The sequence below is a fragment of the Amblyomma maculatum genome, chromosome 1 (genome assembly GCF_055883805.1).
Source record: "Amblyomma maculatum isolate TAMU_Amacu chromosome 1, ASM5588380v1, whole genome shotgun sequence".
NCBI lineage: Eukaryota > Metazoa > Arthropoda > Arachnida > Ixodida > Ixodidae > Amblyomma > Amblyomma maculatum.
The window spans coordinates 436,810,873-436,834,120 of record NC_139344.1 but is presented as its reverse complement, the minus strand read 5'-3'; the positions used below and the strand labels follow the sequence as shown (position 1 = coordinate 436,834,120).

Here is a 23,248-nt window from a genome sequence, read left to right as displayed (position 1 = left end):
ACTTCTTTTTATTTCTTGACTTTCTTTCTCCTGTCCGCACAAGGCAACGGAGGTGGCTCAGCTACAGAGCCAGTTTCATTGCCTAATTAATTAATTGGTTCGCGGGAAGGGAAGGGCGCAGCGTCTGTCCAACTTGTTTCTGTGGACACCTGTACCACGCCGTAAATGAAGGGAGGAAGATGGGAGTGAAAGTTGATAGCGAAAGAGGAGCTGTAGTGAAGGGCTACGGAGTAATTTCGACCCCCTGGGGATCTTTGAGGCACTCCCCTGATGGGGCTGGAACAGGTATGTCACCGCCGCTTGCGGCTGGGGCTAGCCTGCCACAGACTTTTCATCTGTTATAGGCCATCATGCACCCGCCACCGTTTCTGTGGTGGACGACGACTGTTGTTGCGGCGCGCGTCTTTCTCTCTCTCTTCCTTTTCTTTATTTTCTCTTCTGTCTGCACGAGGTAGCGGAGGGGGCTCAGCTGCCCCGCCGGGGTGGTGCAGTGGTAAGACGCCCGACTACTGTGCCGGAGTACCCGGGTTCGAACCCGACCTCGGCGGCTGCGTTTCGATGGAGGCGAAACGAAGAGGCGTCGTGTGCTGTGCGATGTCAGCGCACGTTAAAGATCCCCAGGTGGTCTAAATTACTCCGTAGCCCTCCACTATGGCTCCTCTTTCTCTCTTTCCACTTTCACACCCACCTTCCTCCCTTCCCTTACGGCGCGGTTGCGGTGTCCACATAAAACAAGTGAGACAGTTACCGCGCCTTTCCCTTCCTATAAATAAATAAATCAGGGAGCTCAGCTACAGAGCCAGTAGCAGGCCCGTGCATTTGTCTTGCTTCTTGCAGCCACAACAACAGCGCTGGCATCGCACAGCCCATGGACGCCTCTTCATTTCGCCACCATCGAAACGCAGCCGCCGCGGTCAGGATCATTTATTTATAGGAAGGGAAAGGCGCGGTAACTGTCTCACTTATTTTCTGTGGACACCTCAACCGCACCGTAAGGGAAGGGAGGAAGGTGAGAGTGAAAGTGGAAATAGAGAGAGCCGTAGTGGAGGGCTACGGAGTAATTTCGACCACCTGGGGATCTTTAAGCGCTGACATCGCACAGTACACGGACGCCTCTTCGTTTCGCCTCCATCGAAACGCAGCCGCCGAGGTCGGGTTCGAACCCGGGTACTCCGGCACAGTAGTCGGGCGTCTTACCACTGCACCACTCCTTTTTTTTTTCTTTATTTCCTGGCTTTGGATCATACCATTTCACAAGAACACAACACGAATAACACAAAACAAAGTACATATTGGAAGGTCATCATCAGCCAATGTCAGGCTGGCTTCGTCTCAGTACATTAAAACTCCCGCAACGACAGCAAAGGCTCTACCCTTGAGAGCCATTCGGGAGGTTCAGCAGCCACTTTCTGTATGGCAATAAACCAATTCACACTTTCCCGAAAGTGTATTCTAGCGGGTCGAGCATCCCTGTCGCAGTCATAACCCGCCATTCTGGAGCGCCATATAGAGTGGAGGCCCATGAGCATGATTAAATCATACGGAACGCCATCTTCATTATCAATGCTTAAATACCGGATGCCGTGGGAGTTTAGTGGAAATTCTTTCTTTATCGTACGTTGCAAAACATCCCAGAAATAAACCCCTTCCCAACAATGCAAAAAAACATGGTCTATTGTTCCCGGCTGCTTGCAGATTAAACAGTGCGCCCCCCACGGTAACAAAAAATCCCTTTCCTCCAAAAACTTCTTTACTGATAATGTTCCGGTGTGTAATTTAAAGAAAAATGTCTTAGCTCCTGGCGACACCTGCATTTTCTTTACTCTCTTCAAGACATCTCTGCCCGGACCTCCACTGTATAAGGTTCTGTACAAGGGTTGTGGCAAAACAATGTCACATAAATCGGGATACAGCTTTTTTTCGTTTTACAGTGGACAAATATTCATTAGAAAAACGCACTGAAAGAAGTCTTACACTAGCGACGACCTCCCTGTAATAACCAAAAATCCTACCCGTAGCTTCTTCGGTGGAGACAACAAACTCCGGCAGTAGGCGCCGTAGCCTATCTTGGCAGACGGTGCGTAAGAAAGGGTCCGAAGCATCCCGAAAAAACAAAAACCGGTTGACCACCTGCCGTAAAAACAGATGGCCGAGACCGAAACCGCCGTCTTTTACCCGACGGAACAAATTCGTCCTGCTGCAGCGTTCCCATTTACCTGCCCAAACAAAAACGGCGAAAATCCTGTGTAACTTCTGTACGTTTACGCGCGAACAACTCAAAACTTGCATTGCGTACCAAAGTTTGCTGATAAAAAAAAGATTGCATACAGTAGCTCTGGCAAAAATCGACATGTTTGCGCCTTTCCACTTCTCGGCTCTCTCCCGTAGTTCGGTCATTTGCCCTTTCCAATAATGCTCGCTTTCGCGGTAGGCACCCAGCTCGACGCCCAAGTACTTGGTCGGTATGTCTGTCCACGTAACATTGGCAAAGCGATCTGGTTTCGACGGCCACTGTCCATGCCAGAGCCCAAGGCACTTGGCCCAGTTCACCCCGCTACCGGTAATTGCCCCGCCGGGGTGGTGCAGTGGTAAGACGCCCGACTACTGTGCCGGAGTTCCCGGGATCGAATCCCGGCCTCGGCGGCTGCGTTTCGATGGAGGCGAAACGAAGTGGCGTCGTGTGCTGTGCGATGTCAGTGCACGTTAAAGATCCCCAGGTGGTCGAAATTACTGCGTAGCCCTCCACTACGGCCCCCCTTTCTCTCCATCCACTTTCACTCCCACCCTCATCCCTTCCCTTACGGCGCGGTTCAGGTGTCCACAGAGCAAGTGTGACAGATACTGCGCCTTTCCCTTCCTATGAACCAACCAACCAACCGCTACCGGTAACGAGAGAACTCACGGATACATTTGACAGCCTCGGTGATACTCCCCTGGTCAACCGTAAAAATAACGATGTCGTCTGCATACGCGAGCAGCTTCACTTCGGCTGCTTGTAACCTAAACGCACTAATGTTGACAGTATTCATAAGTTTCATGCACAATGTTTCAATATAAATGCAAAACAAAAGAGGACTGAGGGGACAGCCCTGTCGCACCGAACGCTGCAGTCGAATGGGGGCTCCCAGACTCTTATTAATAATCACTCTCGTCGTGCAGTTACGGTACGCCAGGGCCACACCCTTACATATAACTGAACCAACATTCACATGTTCTAAAAGGGAAGACAAAATTTTGTGATCGACGCAGTCGAATGCTTTTTCGAGGTCGATCTGAAGCATGGCGACCCGACCATCCCAGTCATCACAACACTCAAGGACACTTCGCGCCTTTTGAATGTTGGTCACTATTGAACTCCCTTTTATCCCACACGTTTGGTGTGGTCCTACTATATCCTTAATAACCGTTTGCAACCTTCGGGCCAAAACCTTCATAAAAATTTTATATTCAACGTTTGTAAGTGCTATGGGTCTGTAAGATGTTACCAGGCATAATTTGTCTATTTCATCAGTTTTAGGAATGAGTACGGTGTGGGATGACCCATATGACGGAGGCAGGGCATTTAATGTGTAGGCATCGTTATAAATTGCGTTCAAAATAGGTGTGATTTCGTACTTAAATTCTTTGTAAAAACCTGCGCTGAACCCATCCGGTCCCGGCGATTTACCGGCATTTAAACTATCGATAGCGTGCTCCACTTCTGTTTCAGTTATCTTTAGTTCTAATCTCTCTTTCACTTCATCGTCCAGACGCGGTATCGTCGCCAGAAACTTGTTCTTAAAAGTGTTAGCGTCTACCGTGTGGGATGCGAAGAGGGTTTGGTAATGGGCGTTGAACGCTGCTTTGATGTGGTCGTTGTCCGCCGCCAAGATACCGCCCCAATCTATTTGGTCGATGTGGTTCCGTTGAGCGTTTGCTTTTTCTAACCCCAGCGCTCGTTTTGATGGCGCCTCCCCTGCAGCTGTGTCTTCTGCCCTTGCCCTCACTAACGCACCTCGATAACGATCTTCGTCTATCAATTCTAGTTTTTGCTTTGTTTTCCGTATATCTTCAATCCATTTCCCCGGCGCTCGAGCTTCCTGTTTAAGCAACGTACGGAGCAGTGTCCTTAACTCCGTCTCTTTCTGCTTTTCCTCAAAACGTATACAGGTTGCCCTCTCTATTGCTTTAATTTTTATAGTTTCTTTACACAGCTCCCACTGTTGCCAAAGGTGCATATTTTTACTTGGGTTTATTTTTTCAATTTCTTCTTTTACCATGCGGGTAAAATGTTCATCCTGAAAGAGTTTATTATTGAATTTCCACATTTCCCACGAAAAAGAATTCCCTCTCTTTACCCATCCAAAAGAACATTTAACTAAACAATGGTCTGAAAACGATACCGGCTCTACTTCATAACTATTGCATTCAGGTAAGATGTCGAGGGATGCATAAATGCGGTCCAGCCTTGCATGACTCGAACCCTGGAAATGCGTGAGCTTTACGGTGCGGGCTCCCTCGAGACACTCTGCCACATCCTCGAGGTTACACTCCTCAACAATTCGCGATAGCACTTCAGTGCTTGCGTCTCGGTATGGCCGCCGGCTTGTCTTGTCTCGCGCACTAAGGACGCAATTAAAATCACCTAGGACGATCAGTTGTCTATCGGTGCAGAGCCGCTGCTGGATGCCTTGGAAAAACTGCGCCCTTTCATCTGCTACATTAGGCGCGTAGAGACAGACAATCCGCCAATCCGTGCTATTCAGCGAAAAATCTAGAAGTGCACACCGGCCCGACTCACAAGAAAAATGACCAAGCACTTCAAGCCCCGGCAACTTCTTCACAAAAAGAACACAGCCAGCCGATGTGCCTACAGCGTGGCTAACCACAGCAAAAAACCTAGGCGTGAAACGTTGCACCATGCTCTCGGTCTCTTCCTCACCGTCAACTTTCGTCTCCTGCACAGCTAATACATCAATATCATGCTCCGTTAAAAGTCGGTACACCTGGCCTTGTTTTCTCTTTCCTGCCAGACCTCTAACATTTAGCGTGGCGACCTTCAACGGTGATGCAGGAGCCATTTTTAAATACGAAGAAGAGACCGAAAGCACGGTGCTTACCTCTCGCGCCTAGCACAAGGTTAGACGCCTCCGTCCTCCTCGAGCTTCTGGCCGTGCTCGAGAGGCGCCGTGTCGCCGGCCCGCCTCTCGCTCGCAAGGTTTGAGCGAAGCTTCAACGTGGCCCTCCTTGTTTGAGGCGCCTTTGCTGGTGGTTCCTCGGAAGTAGGCGTTGCCTCCTTGTCTCTGCCGGTGCTGGTGTCTGCATGTGGGCGTTTTCCGGGGGAAGCGGCCGTGGTCGTCCGACCACCGCAGTTGTGCCGGTGAACCTCGCTCACTTCCTTTGCTTCTGCGTCCTTGGGAGCCGGCAGGCTCTCCGCGTCCGCTGAGGTCTCCTCGCTTGGCTGTGGCAAATTCACCGTAGCCGGCGCGAGCTCTGGCTTATCGGCAAGGGGGGCGTCGCCACTCGGAGTCACCGAGGTGCCCTGCGACACGGGAACCTTGTCCAGCACGTCGGCACCTTTTGCTGCTTCCTCAGCCTCGGCGACGTCCATCAGCTCCCTGTTGTCGTCCTTCGCACCGAGCCCGGTCGCTGACGCGTAGGTGCGGACGCAGTCCTCGTCCGCGTGTCCATAGCGCCTGCACTTGGAGCACCTGGGCACCTTGCAGTCACGGCGAACGTGGCCTGTGCCGTGACACCGCAGGCACTGCATCGGCCGCCCGGGAACCACCACGAGAGCCAACTCGCCGGCGACGCGAAGCTGGTGGGGCAGGTCGTCCACCTTCATACCTGGCTTCAACTTGAGCAGCACTGTTCTCGTGGTGGATCCCTTTTCCCTCATTCCAACGACGCGCCAACGCTCCCGCGTCACCTCGGTCACGTTTCCGAACGCCGCGAAAGCAGTCCGGATGTCCTCGTCTTGGACACCGTGTAGCATCCAGTGCAGGCGTAGCTTCACCTGCTGGTCTTCAGGGTCGAATATGAGGCAGCGGCGTCCCTTGCCTTCCAGCTCCTTTAAGGCGGCCAGCTTCTTCGCGGCTTCCGTGCTGTTCATGGTTACCGCCCACACATGGTTGATTTGGTACGCCCCCAACGACACGACGTCGGGGAGCGCACCGACGTTAGCGAGGGCATCCCTGAAGTCCTCGACCCTGTGGGGCCTCATACGCACGTCGCCGTGCAAAAACATCGTGTTTAACACAACACGTCCGGTGGGCAGGGTAGGCAAAACGATCTCGTAGTCCTTATCTTCTTCGGCGCTAAACCTGTTTCCGCGGCCAGCAACGGCCGCTATCGCCGCTCCGACGGAGCTCATGATTCCGCGTCCGTACACTGCGGTGGCCGGAAGTAGAATGACTGCACCACTCCAGCGGGGCAGGTCAGAATCGTACTTCCGTCGCCTTGTGCGGAGAGGAGTGAGAAAGCAGAGAAGGAAGAAAAAAAGGAGAGAAAGACGCCGCTAGCCACCAAATTTTTGTTTGTTGTAGGCCGTCATTGCACCCGCCACCGCTTAGGTGGTGGACGACGGCTGTTGCGGAGCGCTATTTCTTTCCCTCTTCTTTTCCTTTCTTTCTACTTTCTCTCTCCTGTCTGCACGAGGTAGCGGAGGTGGCTCGCTGCAGAGCCATTAGCAGGCCCGTGCATTTTCTTTTCCTTCCTCCTACAGCCACAACAGCATTGACCATGAAATGCGTTTCCCACGTGAGCGAAAATATAGTGCTCGAAGTACATAGATATCGGGGTAAGTTTTTAGTATCTAATAATACTATATTATATAATACATTTAAGATGTGTAAAAGTATTACAAGCACTGTGAAATAAGGGACTCGCTATTTGACTATCGTTTTGGCCTGTAGCATGGGATGTATGTGTGGTTATGTTTTTATATCGCGATGTTACTAAAGTAAACGTTGAAATCGAAGAATGTGTGTACAGTCCATAAGAGGTTTTTCTTCAAGAGGGACGGATGCTAGGAGACGGAACATTATGGTGATCTATAGGGCATGCGTGGATAGCCTGCGCTGGCTGGGGAAGCATTTGAAATACAAGCTCTGTGAAACCATTTGTACAGGTCGTCGGTCAAATTTATTTCTGTTCTAATACATAGAAAGATCACGGCAGCAGGGCTTGTACGCAGATGGCTCATCCGTTCGTCTTCTTTCCGCAGATCATCGCCAGCCTGCTGCTGATACCAGCGGGACATCAAGAAGTATATCAGCCTTTCGTGATCTACCACGCGCATGTGCTACAGAACAGCAGCTTTTTGCCGTCTCCTATCTTGCATCCCGCGGATGGGAACCCAACATCGTCTACTTCCAGCGACAGGACACTCTTCAAGCCATCTACCGTGGCGCTTCACACTTCTTGGGACATAAAAGCCGACAGCGAGCTACCAGTTACCGAAGGGCACGGCAGCAGGGCTTCTACGCAGATGGCTCATCCGTTCGTCTTCTTTCCGCAGATCATCGCCAGCCTGCTGCTGATACCAGCGGGACATCAAGAAGTATATCAGCCTTTCGTGATCTACCACGCGAATGTGCTACAGAACAGCAGCTTTTTGCCGTCTCCTATCTTGCATCCCGCGGATGGGAACCCAACATCGTCTACTTCCAGCGACAGGACACTCTTCAAACCATCCACCGTGGCGCTTCACACTTCTCGGGACATAAAAGCCGACAGCGAGCTACCAGTTACCAAAGGGCACGGCAGCAGGGCTTGTACGCAGATGGCTCATCCGTTCGTCTTCTTTCCGCAGGTAAGAAGGCGCTATGGAAAATGTTTTCGCTCCAGTGAGCGTTGTCTCATCGTGCTGCCGTGCCCTATGGTACTTCTCGGTTCTCTCAGTGACATAGTGTATCTTGCAAATTTACTATTGCTTTCCGGTGATGTAGAGACCAATCCCGGGCCCGACTTGTCAGATCTTGCCGAACAACTTACTCAAATCGCCGCAGACATAAAGACAATAAAAGAAGAACGACTGACATCTATCGATAATAAACTAGAACGATTAGCATGCCTTGAAAATAATGTTTCAGCCTGCACTGAACAAGTCGCTAGCTTGAAAAAAACTGTAACTTCCTTAGAGCTAAGATTAGACGATCTAGAGAATCGGTCTAGAAGATCGAACCGTATTGTGTACGGCATACCGGAAGACGAGGAAGAAAATTACGAATCACTGGAACGCGCAGTAAATGAAAATGTCATTAAGCATACCTTGCAACTAGAGGAAGTGGCTATTGAACGTATATATAGGCTAGGAAAACCAATGGCAAACAAAACTGGGCCAGTAATCTTTAAATTGTTAGACTTCCGAGAGAAAACTAAAATTTTGCACAACTGTCGCAAACTCAAAGATAGTGCCTACACCATTAGCGAGGACTTTTCACCGCGTGTTGGAAACATTGGGAAGAAATTGTGGGAACATGGAAAACGAAGGAAGGATTCCGGTGGTAAGGTGTCATTGGTGTACGACAAACTAAAGATTAATAGTTGTCTTTATTTTTGGGACGAGGAAAAGAATGACGTGTCACCCGTAACGTCAAATTCAAACGACACAAAAAACCAGGACATCGGTGCACGGACCCTCCGTCCGCGCCGCACACAACGTCCAAAATAAGCTTTGCTAATAATAATGCTCGAAGTGTCATTGGTAAACTCGGTCCCCTCGAATCAATATTAATAGCTTACGAACCGGCATTTATAGGAATAACAGAAACCTGGCTAAACAAAGACATCAAAGATTTAGAAATTACTCCCCCAAACTATGTCATTGTTCGCAAAGATCGTTTAACTCGAGGCGGAGGCGTTGCTTTACTGATAAAAAAAGAAATCCCTTTCGTTACACTGCCTGAGGTCGAAGGAGTTGAAGCAGTTTTTTACAAACTTTGCCTTACTAATGGCACCTTCATTGTGGGATGCATTTACCGTAGTCCTTCTTCTGATTTGAATGTTCTACAATCATTGCACGTGTATATGCAGCAGTATGTGAAGGGAAACAAGGTGATACTATTAGGCGATTTCAATCTACCCGATATCGACTGGCACACACTACACCACCACTCACCTTGCGCAGATACCTTATTAGGCATCATGCTCTCTTAATCTAACCCAGATAGTAACTGAACCCACTCGCGTACTAGGATCAAGCTGTAACATTTTAAACCTAGTATTTCTAAGTGATCATTTTCCCAGTCATAAAGCTAATATCGAAGTGTCCCCTGGCCTGTCGGACCACAAATTAGTATTATGTGCGGTACCATATCACGATTCGCTACCTTCGCAATCAACAAAAAGATACAAAGACTACAGCAGAGCAGACGATACAAGCATCATTGATACACTGTCTCATGAGCTGTCGTCATTCAATGAACTCTCACATGGTGCAAGCACAGACATAGAAATTTTATGGCAACGGTTCAAATCAGTTGTGTCACATTGCATCACTAACTACGTCCAATTGAAGACTAAGAAAACGCACAAACACAACCCCTGGATAACTCGAACCGTTATCCACGCAAAAAGAAAAGTTCGCCGGCTCAGAAGGAACCAAAAAAGCCATCCGTCGCAACGCACAGTACAAAAATTAACTTCCGCCATTGACGACTTGAAATCAAAGATAATGAGAGCCAAATCATACTACTTTACAAAAACACTTCCCAATTTCCTGAAGAATGCTCCCCAAAAATTCTGGCGTTATTTAAACCCTAAAAAACGAGATGAAAGACCAACATCTACCGAAGATAACAAACATACTGCGATTACTCTGAACAACTACTTCTGCTCCATTTTTACAAGTGATAATGGAAAACTTCCCACAATGAACTCTAGCACAGGTATGAAGATGGAACCTATAATTATAACAGAAACTGGAGTATTAAATCTATTACTAAATTTAGACACTAAGAAAGGACCAGGGCCAGATAACATTCATAACATATTTCTGCATCGATATGCTGAGTGGGTGGCCAAATTCCTTTTTCTACTCTTTAAAAAATCATTATCCACTTGCACCCTTCCCAGGCAATGGAAATCAGCAAAAATAACCCCTGTATACAAATCGGGAAATAAATCTGACCCCTCGAATTTCAGACCAATATCATTAACCAGCACAGTATGCAAGCTACTAGAGCATATTGTCACGTACACGGTGACTAAGGATACCAATGATAGCAGGGGGTAGCCCAGACACAAGAACACAGCAGCACAGACGCAAACGTGCAAGCGACACTTTTTCGTCCTCTTCCACTTCGTCCTCCTTTCACACCTCAGTCATGCGCCACCTGGCAACGCTAGGTGGCATTACCCCCTCCCTCCGAAAAAAAAATGAGAAGGGCCGGTAAAAATGGTGTGAAAAGCAAGAGAGTGGTCACAGCGGGTGGCCATACGCTATCGGTGGTAGTACGGCTTCAGTCGCACAATGTGCACAATGTCCGAGCTGTGCTTTCGACGTTTTGGTTGTGTGGCACCGTCTGGGATAACTTCATAACTAAGGTCACTCACACGGCGCAACACTTTGTACGGCCCGAAGTAGCGGGAAAGGAGTTTCTCTGACAAGCCTGGACAGCGAACTGGTGTCCATACCCAGACTTGATCTCCAGGCTTGTAGTCAACCTGGCGGTGCCGGAGGTTGTAACGGTGCGCGTCAGTGGTCTGCTGCTGCCCAATGTGCACACGGGCGAGCTGGCGGGCTTCCTCAGCGCGGATGGCATATTGCTGGGCATCTGAGGATAGCTGGTCATCATCTGGGCACGGGAGCATGGAATCGAGCATGCTCTGAACTTCGCGTCCGCAAACAAGTCGAAATGGTGTGAAGCGCGTTGTCTCTTGTAAGGCTGTATTATACGCAAATGTAACGTACGGCAGCACCTCGTCCCAGGTCTTGTGCTGCACATCGACGTACATTGCCAACATGTCCGCAATCGTCTTATTCAATCTTTCTGTAAGGCCATTGCTTTGTGGATGATACGCTGTGGTTTTGCGATGGGTCGTGCAACTCAGCTCAAATATGCGGTCGATCAGCTGTGATGTGAAAGCTGTCCCTCTGTCGGTAATGACGTAGGAAGGGGCGCCATGCCGCAAGACTATGTTGTGCATGAAAAACTCTGCTACTTCGGAAGCTGTGGCATGAGGGATTGCCTTTGTCTCAGCGTATCGAGTCAGGTAGTCAGTAGCGACTACTATCCATTTGTTTCCGGCCTGCGACAAAGGGAAAGGGCCAAGGAGATCCATTCCAATTTGGTCGAACGGAATGCGGGGTACTTTAACGGGCTTGAGAAATCCGGCAGGCTTCTGGGGCGGTGTTTTACGGCGCTGGCATTCGCAACAGCTTCGTACATAGCGTTTCACTGCTGCGGAAAGTCCTGGCCAGTAATACATGTTGCGCACTCGAGCAAGAGTCCGTGAGCAACCCAAATGACCAGACGTTGGTTCATCATGGCAAGCAAGGAGAATATCCTCACGGAGCTCGCATGGCACTACCAGAAGGTAAGTTCTGTCTTGGCTCTGGGAGTTTCTTTTATACAATATGCCTTGCCGTATGCAGAAGGAACCAAGGTGCCGAGATAGGTGTCGAGGGAGAATCGTATCACGCCCTTCCAGATAATCGATGAGTGGAAGGATGTCTGGATCAGCTCTTTGTCGATCCCTGAGCTCAGATGCGCTGAGGGCTCCTAGAAAACCGCTATCGTCATCGGCTGTAGTATCGCCAGTGTCAACGGGTGCTCGTGACAGCGTGTCGGCGTCTTCGTGTTTGCGGCCGGACTTGTAAACAATGGTTATGTCAAACTCCTGAAGACGTAAACTCCAGCGTGCAAGTCGTCCAGATGGGTCTCGCAGATTTGCCAGCCAGCACAAACAATGATGGTCGGTGACGACTTTAAATGGCCGGCCGTAAAGATAGGGACGAAACTTCATAGTAGCCCATACGACCGCCAGGCATTCCTTTTCTGAGGTGGAATAGTTCATTTCGGCACGAGAGAGAGTGCGGCTGGCATAGGCTATTACTCGCTCAAACCCGTCTTGATGCTGAACAAGAACCGCGCCGAGACCGATACTACTGGCGTCAGTGTGTACTTCAGTGTCAGCCGCTTCATCGAAGTGCGCCAGAACAGGGGATGTTTGAAGGCGCTCACGAAGCAAAGAGAAGGCCATCTGCTGCTCAGAGTTCCACACAAAGGAGGTGTCCTTCCTTGTAAGGCGCGTCAGAGGTTCTGCGATCTGAGAAAAGTCCGCAATGAAACGCCGATAATATGCGCACAGGCCGAGGAAGCGCTGAACAGCCTTCTTATTAGCTGGAACGGGAAATCGTGCGACGGCAGCAGTCTTATCGGGATCCGGGCGCACCCCATCAGCGCTTACAACATGGCCGAGGAACTTGAGTTCTGTATACCCGAAGTGGCATTTCTGGGGCTTCAGCGTGAGATCAGCAGAACGGAGGGCTTCCAGGACAGCTCGAAGGCGTTCGAGGTGTTGATCAAATGTTTCGGAAAAAACAACTACGTCGTCCAAGTACACAAGACAGATCTGCCACTTGAGGCCAGTGAGGACGGTGTCCATCATCCTTTGGAATGTAGCTGGGACAGAGCACAAACCAAATGGGAGTACTTTGAATTCATATAGGCCATCTGGAGTGACAAATGCGGTTTTTTCTCGGTCTCTTTCGTCTACTTCGATTTGCCAATAGCCGCTTTTTAAATCAATAGATGAAAAATACTTCGCACGTCGCAATCTGTCCAGTGAGTCATCGATGCGCGGCAACGGGTATACATCTTTCTTTGTCACATTATTCAATTTCCGATAGTCGACGCAAAATCGAAGAGTGCCGTCTTTCTTTTTGACAAGGACTACTGGTGAAGACCACGGACTTTGTGAAGGCTGCACAACACCATCATCCAGCATCTCCTGAACTTGCGTCTGGATCACTTCTCGTTCTTTGGCAGACACACGATAAGGCTGCTGTCGTATTGGGCGAGCGTCGTCATAAGTAATGATGCGATGTTGTGTGATGGGCGTTTGACGAACCTTCGAGGAAGAAGCAAAGCAGTGCTTGAAGCCTAGCAGCAGTTGCTCTAAAGCCCGCCGTTTCTCCTTTGACAAGTGACAGTTAATGTCGATGTTGTCAAGAGATGGCTCGTTAGTTTCTACTGCCGTGGATGCAAAACAGACCGGATCGTGCGCAACATGGTCAGCAAAAGCGATAGCAGTCCCCGGGAACAAGTGTCGGTACTCATTAGAAAAATTTGTGACAAGGAGTGCAGCCCGGCCATTGTGAAACGACAATAAACTTCGGGGAGCGCAAATGCCATGAGCAAGCAGGAGTGTATGGTTCGCCTCCGCTACAGCATCACCGGTACGGAAATCGTCACAGGTAACTTCCACAAGAGCACTGCTTCGCGGCGGCAGCGAGACGCTCTCAGCGGAAACACGAAGTGCGTTATTGCAAGGACTGCTACTATCTTGTTCGGTAGATTGTCCCATCGAAAACGTGACGAGTCTATTTCGCAGGTCGATAACTGCTCCGTACTCCCGCAGAAAGTCAATGCCGAGGATAAGGTCACGGGAGCAGTCACTTAAAACAACGCAACTAACGACGAACGTACGTCCGTTAATCTGAATGCGAGCCGTGCACATCCCCTTTGGAGTAACTATATGACCGCCGGCGGTTCGAAGGCACACACCTGGCCAAGCAGTGAGCACCTTCCTCAAAACAGTCGCCATGCGACCACTCAAAATTGAATAATCGGCACCGGTGTCCACTAAAGTATTGACCGTAGTGCGACCGTCTAAAATAACCGGAATGTCCAGAGAAACGCTTTTTGCTTCCCTAGGTGACGGTACCAGCAGCTCGCGGTCGGATCGAAGCGGCGACGACGGGAGGTCTTCAACGCAGCGACTACCAGCGGCCTCGCCCCCGAAGGTCGCTGTTTTCAGTTTTCCCGACCAGGGCTAGACGAGCGGCCTTGGTCCTCTCGCGAGGAACCGTGAGTGAACGAGGAGGAGCGCCTTGGCGAAGGGGAGCGGGGCTGACGCTGCGAACGAGATGAACGCTGCTCCGCCAGGTACTCCTCAATAACTCGGGGTCGTTGACCAAACCGGGGAGGAGGCGAGTCGATGCGGAAGCCGTGGAGACCGAGGCGTCGATACGGACAATCCCGGTAGAGATGTCCTGGTTCACCGCAGTGGAAGCAAAGCGGACGGCGGTCAGGCGTGCGCCAAATGTCGGCTTTGCGTCGGGGCAGTGGGCGATTGTCGAAGTTCTGCACTGGCTGCACCGAGGGCAGCGGAACTGTAGGTGACGCGAGAATGGGCGGTGGTGAAGGGGGAGCCTGACTCTGCAGAACTTCCGCATATGTGGGACGATTGTCGGTCCCCGACAGCAATGGCGGGCTCGGAACTACAGGCGAAAGAGGGCTCTTGAGTGCCTGCCGCACCTCCTCCCGCACTATAGCAGAAACGGAAGATGGCGATTGCTGCAGAGGGCTCCAGAACTTGCTTAGTTCTTCGCGCACGACGCTGCGAATCAGTTCGCGCAATGCATCGGGATGCCGCTCTGAAGATGCAAATGATTCCGCGGTTGTGCGTGTATGAAAAGGTCGGTCATAAGCCACGGCACGTTGGTGTAGCACCTTTTCCATTGTGGTGGCCTCCGCAAGAAATCCGTTTACAGTCGAGGGTGGGTTTCGCACAAGGCCTGCGAACAACTGCTCTTTCAAACCCTGCATCAAGTGCCTGACCTTTTTTTCCTCGGACATGGCGGGATCGGCTCGCCTGAAGAGGCGCGTCATGTCCTCGACGTATGCTTGGACACTCTCATTCGGCCTTTGGATGCGAGAGTGAATGGCACGTTCTGCATGCTCGCGACGATCTGCGCTAGTGTAAGCCTCAAGCAGTTGACGACGGAATTCCCGCCACGAAGTTAAAGCTTGCTCTCGGTTCTCGTACCAGATACGGGCGCCGTCCTCAAGGCTGAAGTAGACGTTCCTTAGTTTGGTAGCATCGTCCCACTGGTTGAATGCAGCGACACGTTCAAACTGAAGGAACCAGTCCTCCACATCCTCAAAGAGGTCCCCATGGAAAGTCTTCGGTACCCGAGGGGCCTGCAAGGTGTAGTTGCAGGCCGGTGCGAGGCCCGTCACCTGCTGCGCAGGAGCACTAGATGTCATGGCGGCGGGTGCTGGCTGAAACTCCGGAGACAGTCCCTGGAGCCGTCGACTAGAGCGATGCACGGGGGTGTCCAATGGTACAGGGCTGGCGCGACGTCTTGTAGATGGAGATTCTTGCATAGGCGATCGTTTTACCCAGCACCTCCACCAGAATGTCACGTACACGGTGACTAAGGATACCAATGATAGCAGGGGGTAGCCCAGACACAAGAACACAGCAGCACAGACGCAAACGTGCAAGCGACACTTTTTCGTCCTCTTCCACTTCGTCCTCCTTTCACACCTCAGTCATGCGCCACCTGGCAACGCTAGGTGGCAATATTATCTTGAAACACATAAATGCCTTCCTAGAAGTAAATGATATTTTAACCCCCTGCCAACATGGTTTTCGTAAGGGCCTTTCCACCATTACTCAGGTAATTGAATTAACACATGATATATCCTTGAGCATTGATAACCAGAAACAAATAGACCTCATATTCCTAGACTTTGCTAAAGCATTTGACCGCGTATCACACACAATACTTTTGGTAAAACTCGAGCTAACTTTGGGAACTGGTCCTGTTCTAGATTGTATTAAAAATTATCTTAGTAATCGCACACAATTTGTTGAAATTAACCGCGAGAAATCCGCTTTAACTACTGTTTCATCAGATGTACCCCAATGAAGTGTCCTAGCTCCAGTATTATTCTTAATTTTTATAAATGACTTACCAGCTTACGCTTCACATAACATTAAACTTTTTGCTGATGATTGCGTTCTCTATCAGGAAATTAACTCCATTGATGATCATCTAACCTTAAACAACGCCATAACAGCAGTATACCAGTGGTGCCAGGACTGGCAAATGAATATCAATTTTAAAAAGTCTGTTCTTTTATCTATAACAAGAAAAAAGCATTCATCAGCATTTCAGTACACCCTAACAACATTCCTCTTGGATCTTCATGAGCACAAGTATCTTGGTGTGACACTAACTTCTGACTTCCGGTAGAACTCTCACGTTAACAACATCACGTCAACCGCCCTAAAACAGCTATTCTTTATTAACAGGCGTCTTAAACTAGCACCACCTGAAACAATGTTACTTGCATATAAAACACTTGTCAGACCGGTACTAGAGTACGCTAATACCGTTTGGTTCCCGTTTACTAAACAGCTCATTAAAAAACTGGAGGCAGTACAAAGAAAGGCACTAAGATTTATATACAATAAACACTCCATTACAGACTCACCAACAGAATTACTTAAACATGCAGAATTACTAACCTTAGAAAACAGAGCCTATCTTGCAAGACTTAAAATCATATACCAGATAATACACAATCAACTAAAACTGCCTATTACAAAGTACATGCCGACGTCCTCGAACAGATTAACCCGTTATAACCTTACGCATACATTAGGCGAATTCTCATTTCATACTGATATTTTCAAATACTCATTTTTTCCAAGGGCAACACGAGAATGGAACAATCTACACACGCGCATTACTAACACCACGCCCTTAGCTGAGTTTTGTTCCCTTGTTGCAGATCAATTATACCCATTGCAGTAACAATTGTATTCCTTATTTTTATGCTTCCTTGTTCTCTTGGTATTTTTTCTTGCCTGTTGTGCCTGAGTCAAGTTGTGAATTCATTATAGTCGATTTTCTCTTTTTTAGTATTTCAAACCTTGATTGTGCCTTGACTGTCAATTACAACTAATACTGATCCCCTCGCTGTATCATCCGTAATCATGTAATTAATATAAGTGATTTTATCTGTGTTATTCGATTGTTGTAAGCTGCATGTAACACTCGACACCATATATTATTGTGTATGCTTTTATGCTGTAGTATAATATGCTCACAGCCCTTCCTGTTACAATCCCTGATGGGATTCACAGTATCAAAAAAAGCAATAGACTTGTTATAGCGTGGAGTTGAATTTTTATTCACAGTTAAATTCCTGGAATAAGATACGGCATGTGTAATTAAAGTGGGATACTAGCCATGCGGTAATACACAAGGTTAACATAGGACGTCAGCATGTATCAATTGTTTCTACGCGGATTAACTCTTAGATTAACCTTCAAATTTGAGCTCAAGGCTGATTCAAGGGACGGAATCAGTTCGCAACATTACCAACGTGTAGCGCCAGACTGTCGTAGAAGTAAAGCTCGCAAAGTTGCAGCTTTCCTACTGCGAGAACCGCATTCTGCGACACCGCACATACAGGCCGCGTCTTGTGCCATTTGCTACAAGCAACGCATACCGGAAATGTGAATCGTAGAAGACCCGAACAACCCATTTCAAACACTTCACTGACGCTCTGTGGGGTGCATCGCTGTGGGGGATAGCGGTTGGCTAGGACGCGCTGTTATTATAAGCGATCAAATACGGAGATGGTTCCATTGTCGTTCGGCGTTCCAGGACTGTTGTTTCAACTGTAAGAAGAAGGCAAAGCAAATGTACGGGCCTGCTACTGGCTCTTAACTGAGCCGCATATGCTGCCCCGTGCCGATAGAGGAGAAAGAAAATTATGGGGGTTTAACATGGCTTGAACCTAGTGATAGAGCGAAAGCTGAGTATTGCACCGATACCCTATCTTTACATCCGCTTTTCTATCTGCGATTAATTTATAATTTTTATTTAAATTAGGTTTGGGGGAAACGACGGAGCCTTAAGCTTTTGAGTGAACTACAGAGAATTGCGGGTACATACACCTAACCGAGAGAGATCCATATTCTTGATTGAATATTATGAATCTAATCATTTTTCTTGTATATTGTACATTGCTTTATAAGAAAGGAAAGGCGCAGTATATGTATTTGATCTTCGTGGTTGCTCATGGCGACGTCGCAACCCCCCCACCCCGCCCCCACCGCCAAACCCAGGCCTCCCTCTCCGTTTTTTAATTGATCATTGGAAAAGAAAGTGGCAGTATCTGTCCCACGTCCTCCTGATTTCTTTACAAGTGAGCTCCTAAAGAATGTGCTTTAGGACCTCGAGGTAATAGCTTTGTGCCTTGTTTTTCCTTACTTCTCATTCTTAAATCAACTCTTTGGACTACTTGCTGATGAATGAGTGAATAAGTTATTGAGCAAGAAATGTATTCAGTCCTGCATGGGACATTGGATAAGCTACCATGCTTTGGGCTGCTTATGCAGAGGCGAGCAGGATGGCTGGTCCTGGCCCTGATGGGGCTGGGATATATGTAGGTGACCGCCGCTTGCGGCGGGGGCTAGCCAGCCACTGACAATTTATCTGTTGTAGGCCGTCATTGCACCTTCTACCGCTTCGGTGGTGGTGAATGACGGCTGTTGTTGCGGCGCGCGTCTTTGTCTACCTCTTCGTTTTTCTTTCATTTCCATTTTTCTCTTCTGTCAGCACGAGGCAGCGGAGGTGGCTCAGCTAAACAGCGAGTAGCAGCCCCATGCATTTTCTTTTCTTTCATCCTACAGCCACAACTATACCCTTACAAAAATGTCTATGATCACTTTATGCGATGTCTTTAGACAATATGATCATAGAAGCTATCGACCATCAAAAGGAAGTCTTTAGAACACGTATCATCTATGTATGACCTCCCTTCCGACAATTGGCCACCGTGATTGAATAGAATGTATTTACATAGAACGTATTTATACCTCCTATGATTAGCCTATTGATAGCGTATATGGACACTGTAACGACTGTGTTCCGATAATTGGCCACCGTTATTTTAAAGAATCGTGTTCATACAAAGTATTAATATCTTGAGTTATATTTCAAGTGTCCAATAATAATGTGTATTTTACTCACTGTTCACATGCGTGTAATATTTTGTGAAAAGTGAGAGTAGTGAAAGAAACAGATGCAAATTCATACCTTCATTTATTGCACAAACCCTTGACACAGAAACACTTGGTTTCCGATGGCAACGACGTTGTGTGTTTGATGTAGCGGCCATATCAAATTTATCATGGTGTCACCTAGAAAAGAAATATACATGCTCAAAATTTCTCTGCCAATTTCACACGCTTTGTGCTAGCATCACACACATCTCTCTTCACTCAGATGCCTCTTTTTCCTCAAAATATGCTAACAGGTTTCCAACCACTTTCTGTACAAACTATACTGCAAAACACCCTCAGGAGATAGAGACTATTGCTGTGTTTAGTTGTATTCCTTTTGATCCTCTATATCATTCGACATTAGTTTATCACAATAGGGGCCCAGGAAACAAAGGAGTGAAATTTACACGCCAGTATGCTTGGTCATCAGATAAACTCTCTCCTCTGCCATTTGCTACATCAAGCAAATACACACGTTGAACAAAACTTGAAGTTGGGCTAGATGGTGCATTGTAACTTGACTGAAGATAAAGCGCACGGGAAGACACACACAAGAGAAGAAGACACAGGACACGCGCTAACTCACATCTGGTTTATTGGCAGCAATAACAGCACATATATGCTGAAAAGGGGTCATGCGCAGTACATAACAATCACATATAGACAGAGAAAAAATATAAGGAATATTACAAAACATGATCAAGGAATATCACAAAACCCGATCAAGAACACTGATCACTGCCTTCCGGAGCCGCCCCGACGTATCGCTGACACACCTATCTCCCCTTTTCCCGATATGGAATGCCTCCAAAAGCTCACACGCTGTCTTATCACGGCCTCTGCCCAGAATTTTAATGTCAGCCAGTCGCGGCTCGCACGCAGTGCAGTTCGCGCAATGCGCTGCCAAATTTGTCCCTCTGCTCCTTAAAGCCCGCAAATGATCCCCTGCTCGATCATTAATACAGCGCCCGGTCTCGCCAATGTAGGCCTAACCACAGGTCAGCGGGATCTCATATACGACCCCCATGCAGCAGTCGACAAACCGCTTAGAATGTTTTTTCTCACAACCGCTCGATTTTCGAACACGCGAAATGCGTGAGCAAAGCTCCGCCATCTTCTTCGGAGCGGAGAACACCACGGGCACGCCATGCCTGTTCGCCACTTTCTTCACGTGGTGCGCAACCTTATACATATACGGTACCACAACAGGTTTGGCCGTATTTCTCACCGGAGCAGTTTTCTTCCCAAAACCAAGCGAGCCATGTTTGGGAAGAAAACTGCTCCGATGAGAAATACGGCCAAACCTGTTGTGGTACCGTATATGTATAAGGTTGCGCACCACGTGAAGAAAGTGGCGAACAGATATGGCATGCCAGTGGTGTGCTCCGCTTCGAAGAAGATGGCGGAGCTTTGCTCACGCATTTCGCGTGTTGGAAAACCGAGCGGTTGTGAGAAAAAGATTCTAAGCGGTTTGTCGACTGCTGCATGGGGGTCGCATATGAGATCCTGCTGACCTGTGGGAAGGCCTACATTGCCCAGACTGGTCGCTGTATTAGTGATCGAGCAGGGGATCATTTGCGGGCTTTAAGGAGTGGAGGGAAAAATTTGGCAACGCATTGCGCGAACTGCACTGCGTGCGAGCCGCGACTGGCCGACATTAAGATTCTGGGCAGAGGCCGTGATAAGACAGCGCGTGAGCTTTTGGAGGCATTCCATATCGGGAAAAGGGGAGATAGGTGTGTCAGCGATACGTCGGTGCGGCTCTGGAATGCAGAGATCAGTTTTCTTGATCGGGTTTTGTGATATTCCTTATATTTTTTCTCTGTCTTTATGTGATTGGTATGTACTGTGCATAGTTATGTACTGTGCAAATAAACCAGATGTGAGTTAGCGCGTGTCCTGTGTCTTCTTCTCTTGTGTGTGTCTTCCCGTGTGCTTTATCTTCAGTCAAGTTACACATGTTGAGCGGCAACGTATCAGTACGTATACATACATTTTGGTGCATGCTACCAGCAAGTGATGCCACTATGCCTGTTTGCTCCCATTTTTCCTGAGTGATGCCTATGTTAGCCATAGCAGATAACACACACACCTAAGTAATTACTGAAGGAGACCAGCTACATCAAGCACCTAGGTGAATACAAGAGCAAAAATAGGGAATGATGAAGTATATTATACTTACCCTACAATATGCAGTCACACATACTTTTTGCTACATATGCAGGTAACAAGTCTCAATAGTGTATTCCCAGACAGTAAGAAAATAAGAAAGTGCCACTCATGCCCATCTTTTCCTTTCAAGAGCTTGTCACTAAAGTAAAATCTTTATCACATATGAAAGCAAAATTTAGAATACCTTTCTTTTATAAGAAGTCCACATGGATGCTGAAGAAACTAAGCTGCTATGTCCCACTGCTGCTTGTCCCGGAAGTCAGGTTGCCTTGTTACTTGTCGGCACAGACCACGGCAACAGGGTGTCTCCAGATATGGTCGAATGAAGCAACAAGAGGACTGCATATAAATATAAGAACACTAGTCAGAACAGCACGAAGGAAGATTTTTTGAATAATAAAGGAAAAGTCAAATGCACAAGTAAAAGAAACATAGGAGGAGTATTTCATATGGTTGCTGAGTGACAGTAAGAAAAGCCCAGAATTGGAAACGCAATGCTCCACTGAGGAAAATTACATAATCATAAAATACATAAATACATAATAATCTAGGTAATCTCGGGAATAGTGGCAAGTCTTATGTAGGCACTATCTTTTGCAGATATGTGGAAAGACAAGTCAGATGGGGTGGTAAAAAATGACTGGTTTGGTTTATGTGGTTTAACATCCCAAAGCAACCCAGGCTATGAGAGATGCTGTAGGGGAGGACTTCAGAGCGTTCGACGAGCTGGGGCTCTTTAACGTGCACTGACATCGCACAGGACATGAATGCCTTTTTGCTTCAATTTTGGGCTTACTGCTGAACTGGTCGTACTCAAAATAGGTTGGCGCTACTTTTATTTAAATTTAGACAAGGTCCCTTTGAGGATACAAGACTTGCTTGTGTCCCAGACACATTCAGGGAGACATGCTAGCCCTGTACAAAGGCTTAAAATGTGGAGAGCTTGTCTCATAAAAACCCACCCGGCCCCGCGTTATCACCTTTTAGTACCTAGTATTGCCTGCTTTGGCTCGTCAATAGTAGGCTACCGACAATAGGAGTTCAATTATTTCATCCTTAAAAAATCATGCAGCTTACTGCTGGAATATGCAGTCACACATAATTTTTGCTACATATGCAGTTAACAAGTCGTAATAGTGTATTCCCGAGAGTAAGAAATCAAGAAAGTGCCATTCATGTCCATCCTTTCCTTCAAGAGCTTGTCACCAAGGTAAAATCTTGATCACATATGAAAGTCAAATATAGAAGAAATACCTGTCTTTTATAAGAAATCCACATGGATGCTGAAGAAACCATGCAGCTACGTCCCACTGCTACTTGTCCCGGAAGTCAGGTTGCCTAGTTTTTACTTGTCGGCACAGACCACGGCAACAGGGAGTCTGCAGATATGGTTCAATGAAGCATCAAGAGGACTGCATATGCTTACGAGAACACTAGTCAGAACAGCAGGAAGAAAGTTATTTTGAATAATAAAAAAAAGGAAAAGTCAAATGCACAAGTAACAGAAACAAGGAATACTTCATATGTTGCTAAGTAAAAGCATAAAAACAGCACAGAATTAGAAATACAGTGCTCCACAGAGGCAAACTACAGTAAAATGCTTGTGCACAAAATTCTCTTCTAGAGTGGAAGATTCAGTGATATATGCAAGGGGTTACGTGTATCTATTGTGCATGCATACGGTACTATAGGAATACATTAATGTCTGGGAAGTCAACCTCCACACCACCAGGTATCAAACTATTTCAGAAGTTTCTGAAAGATTTCTATGCAATAACAGGAAGATCTTTCACTATCAAACACAGTTGCAAACAACACTAAAATCTAATGAGCCCATGTATGTTTCTCTTAAAAATGTGCGGACGAAGGAAATGTAGTTGCTGCTCCTTTTATTTATTTACTTGCAACTAATACTGCATCATTTCCAGCTATAGCATGCATGAACACAATGCAAACAAACAATAGAGGTGAGCAAGCTTATCTAAAGATTTAGAATGACTTTTTGTAATAAAATGAACAGAAATCATTTAACTAGCCATGTACAGGAGACAATGCATGT

General features: G+C 47.6%; 1 protein-coding gene and 1 long non-coding RNA gene across 2 annotated transcripts in view; both read right to left on the bottom strand.

The window, feature by feature from the left end:
- The window catches only part of LOC146209481 (uncharacterized), a 40,403-nt gene extending 17,818 nt beyond the window's left edge, over positions 1–22,585 (bottom strand). Inside the window, exons 1-2 of the long non-coding RNA XR_014703443.1 lie at positions 22,444–22,585; positions 21,374–21,528 (exon numbers count right to left, since the gene is read on the bottom strand). This is a non-coding gene — a long non-coding RNA (uncharacterized LOC146209481). The remainder of the gene's footprint in view (positions 1–21,373; positions 21,529–22,443) is intronic.
- On the bottom strand, positions 5,120–6,388 carry LOC146209482 (uncharacterized). Its single transcript, XM_084597534.1, has one exon. It carries the CDS (start codon positions 6,350–6,352, stop codon positions 5,120–5,122), a length of 1,233 nt encoding a protein of 410 aa, XP_084453660.1. The 5' UTR covers positions 6,353–6,388.
- Positions 22,586–23,248: the final 663 nt, after the last annotated feature.

Coding starts and splice junctions, on each gene's coding strand:
- LOC146209482 (XM_084597534.1), bottom strand. CDS start 6,352: ATGAGCTCCGTCGGAGCGGCGATAGCGGCCGTTGCTGGCCGCGGAAAC.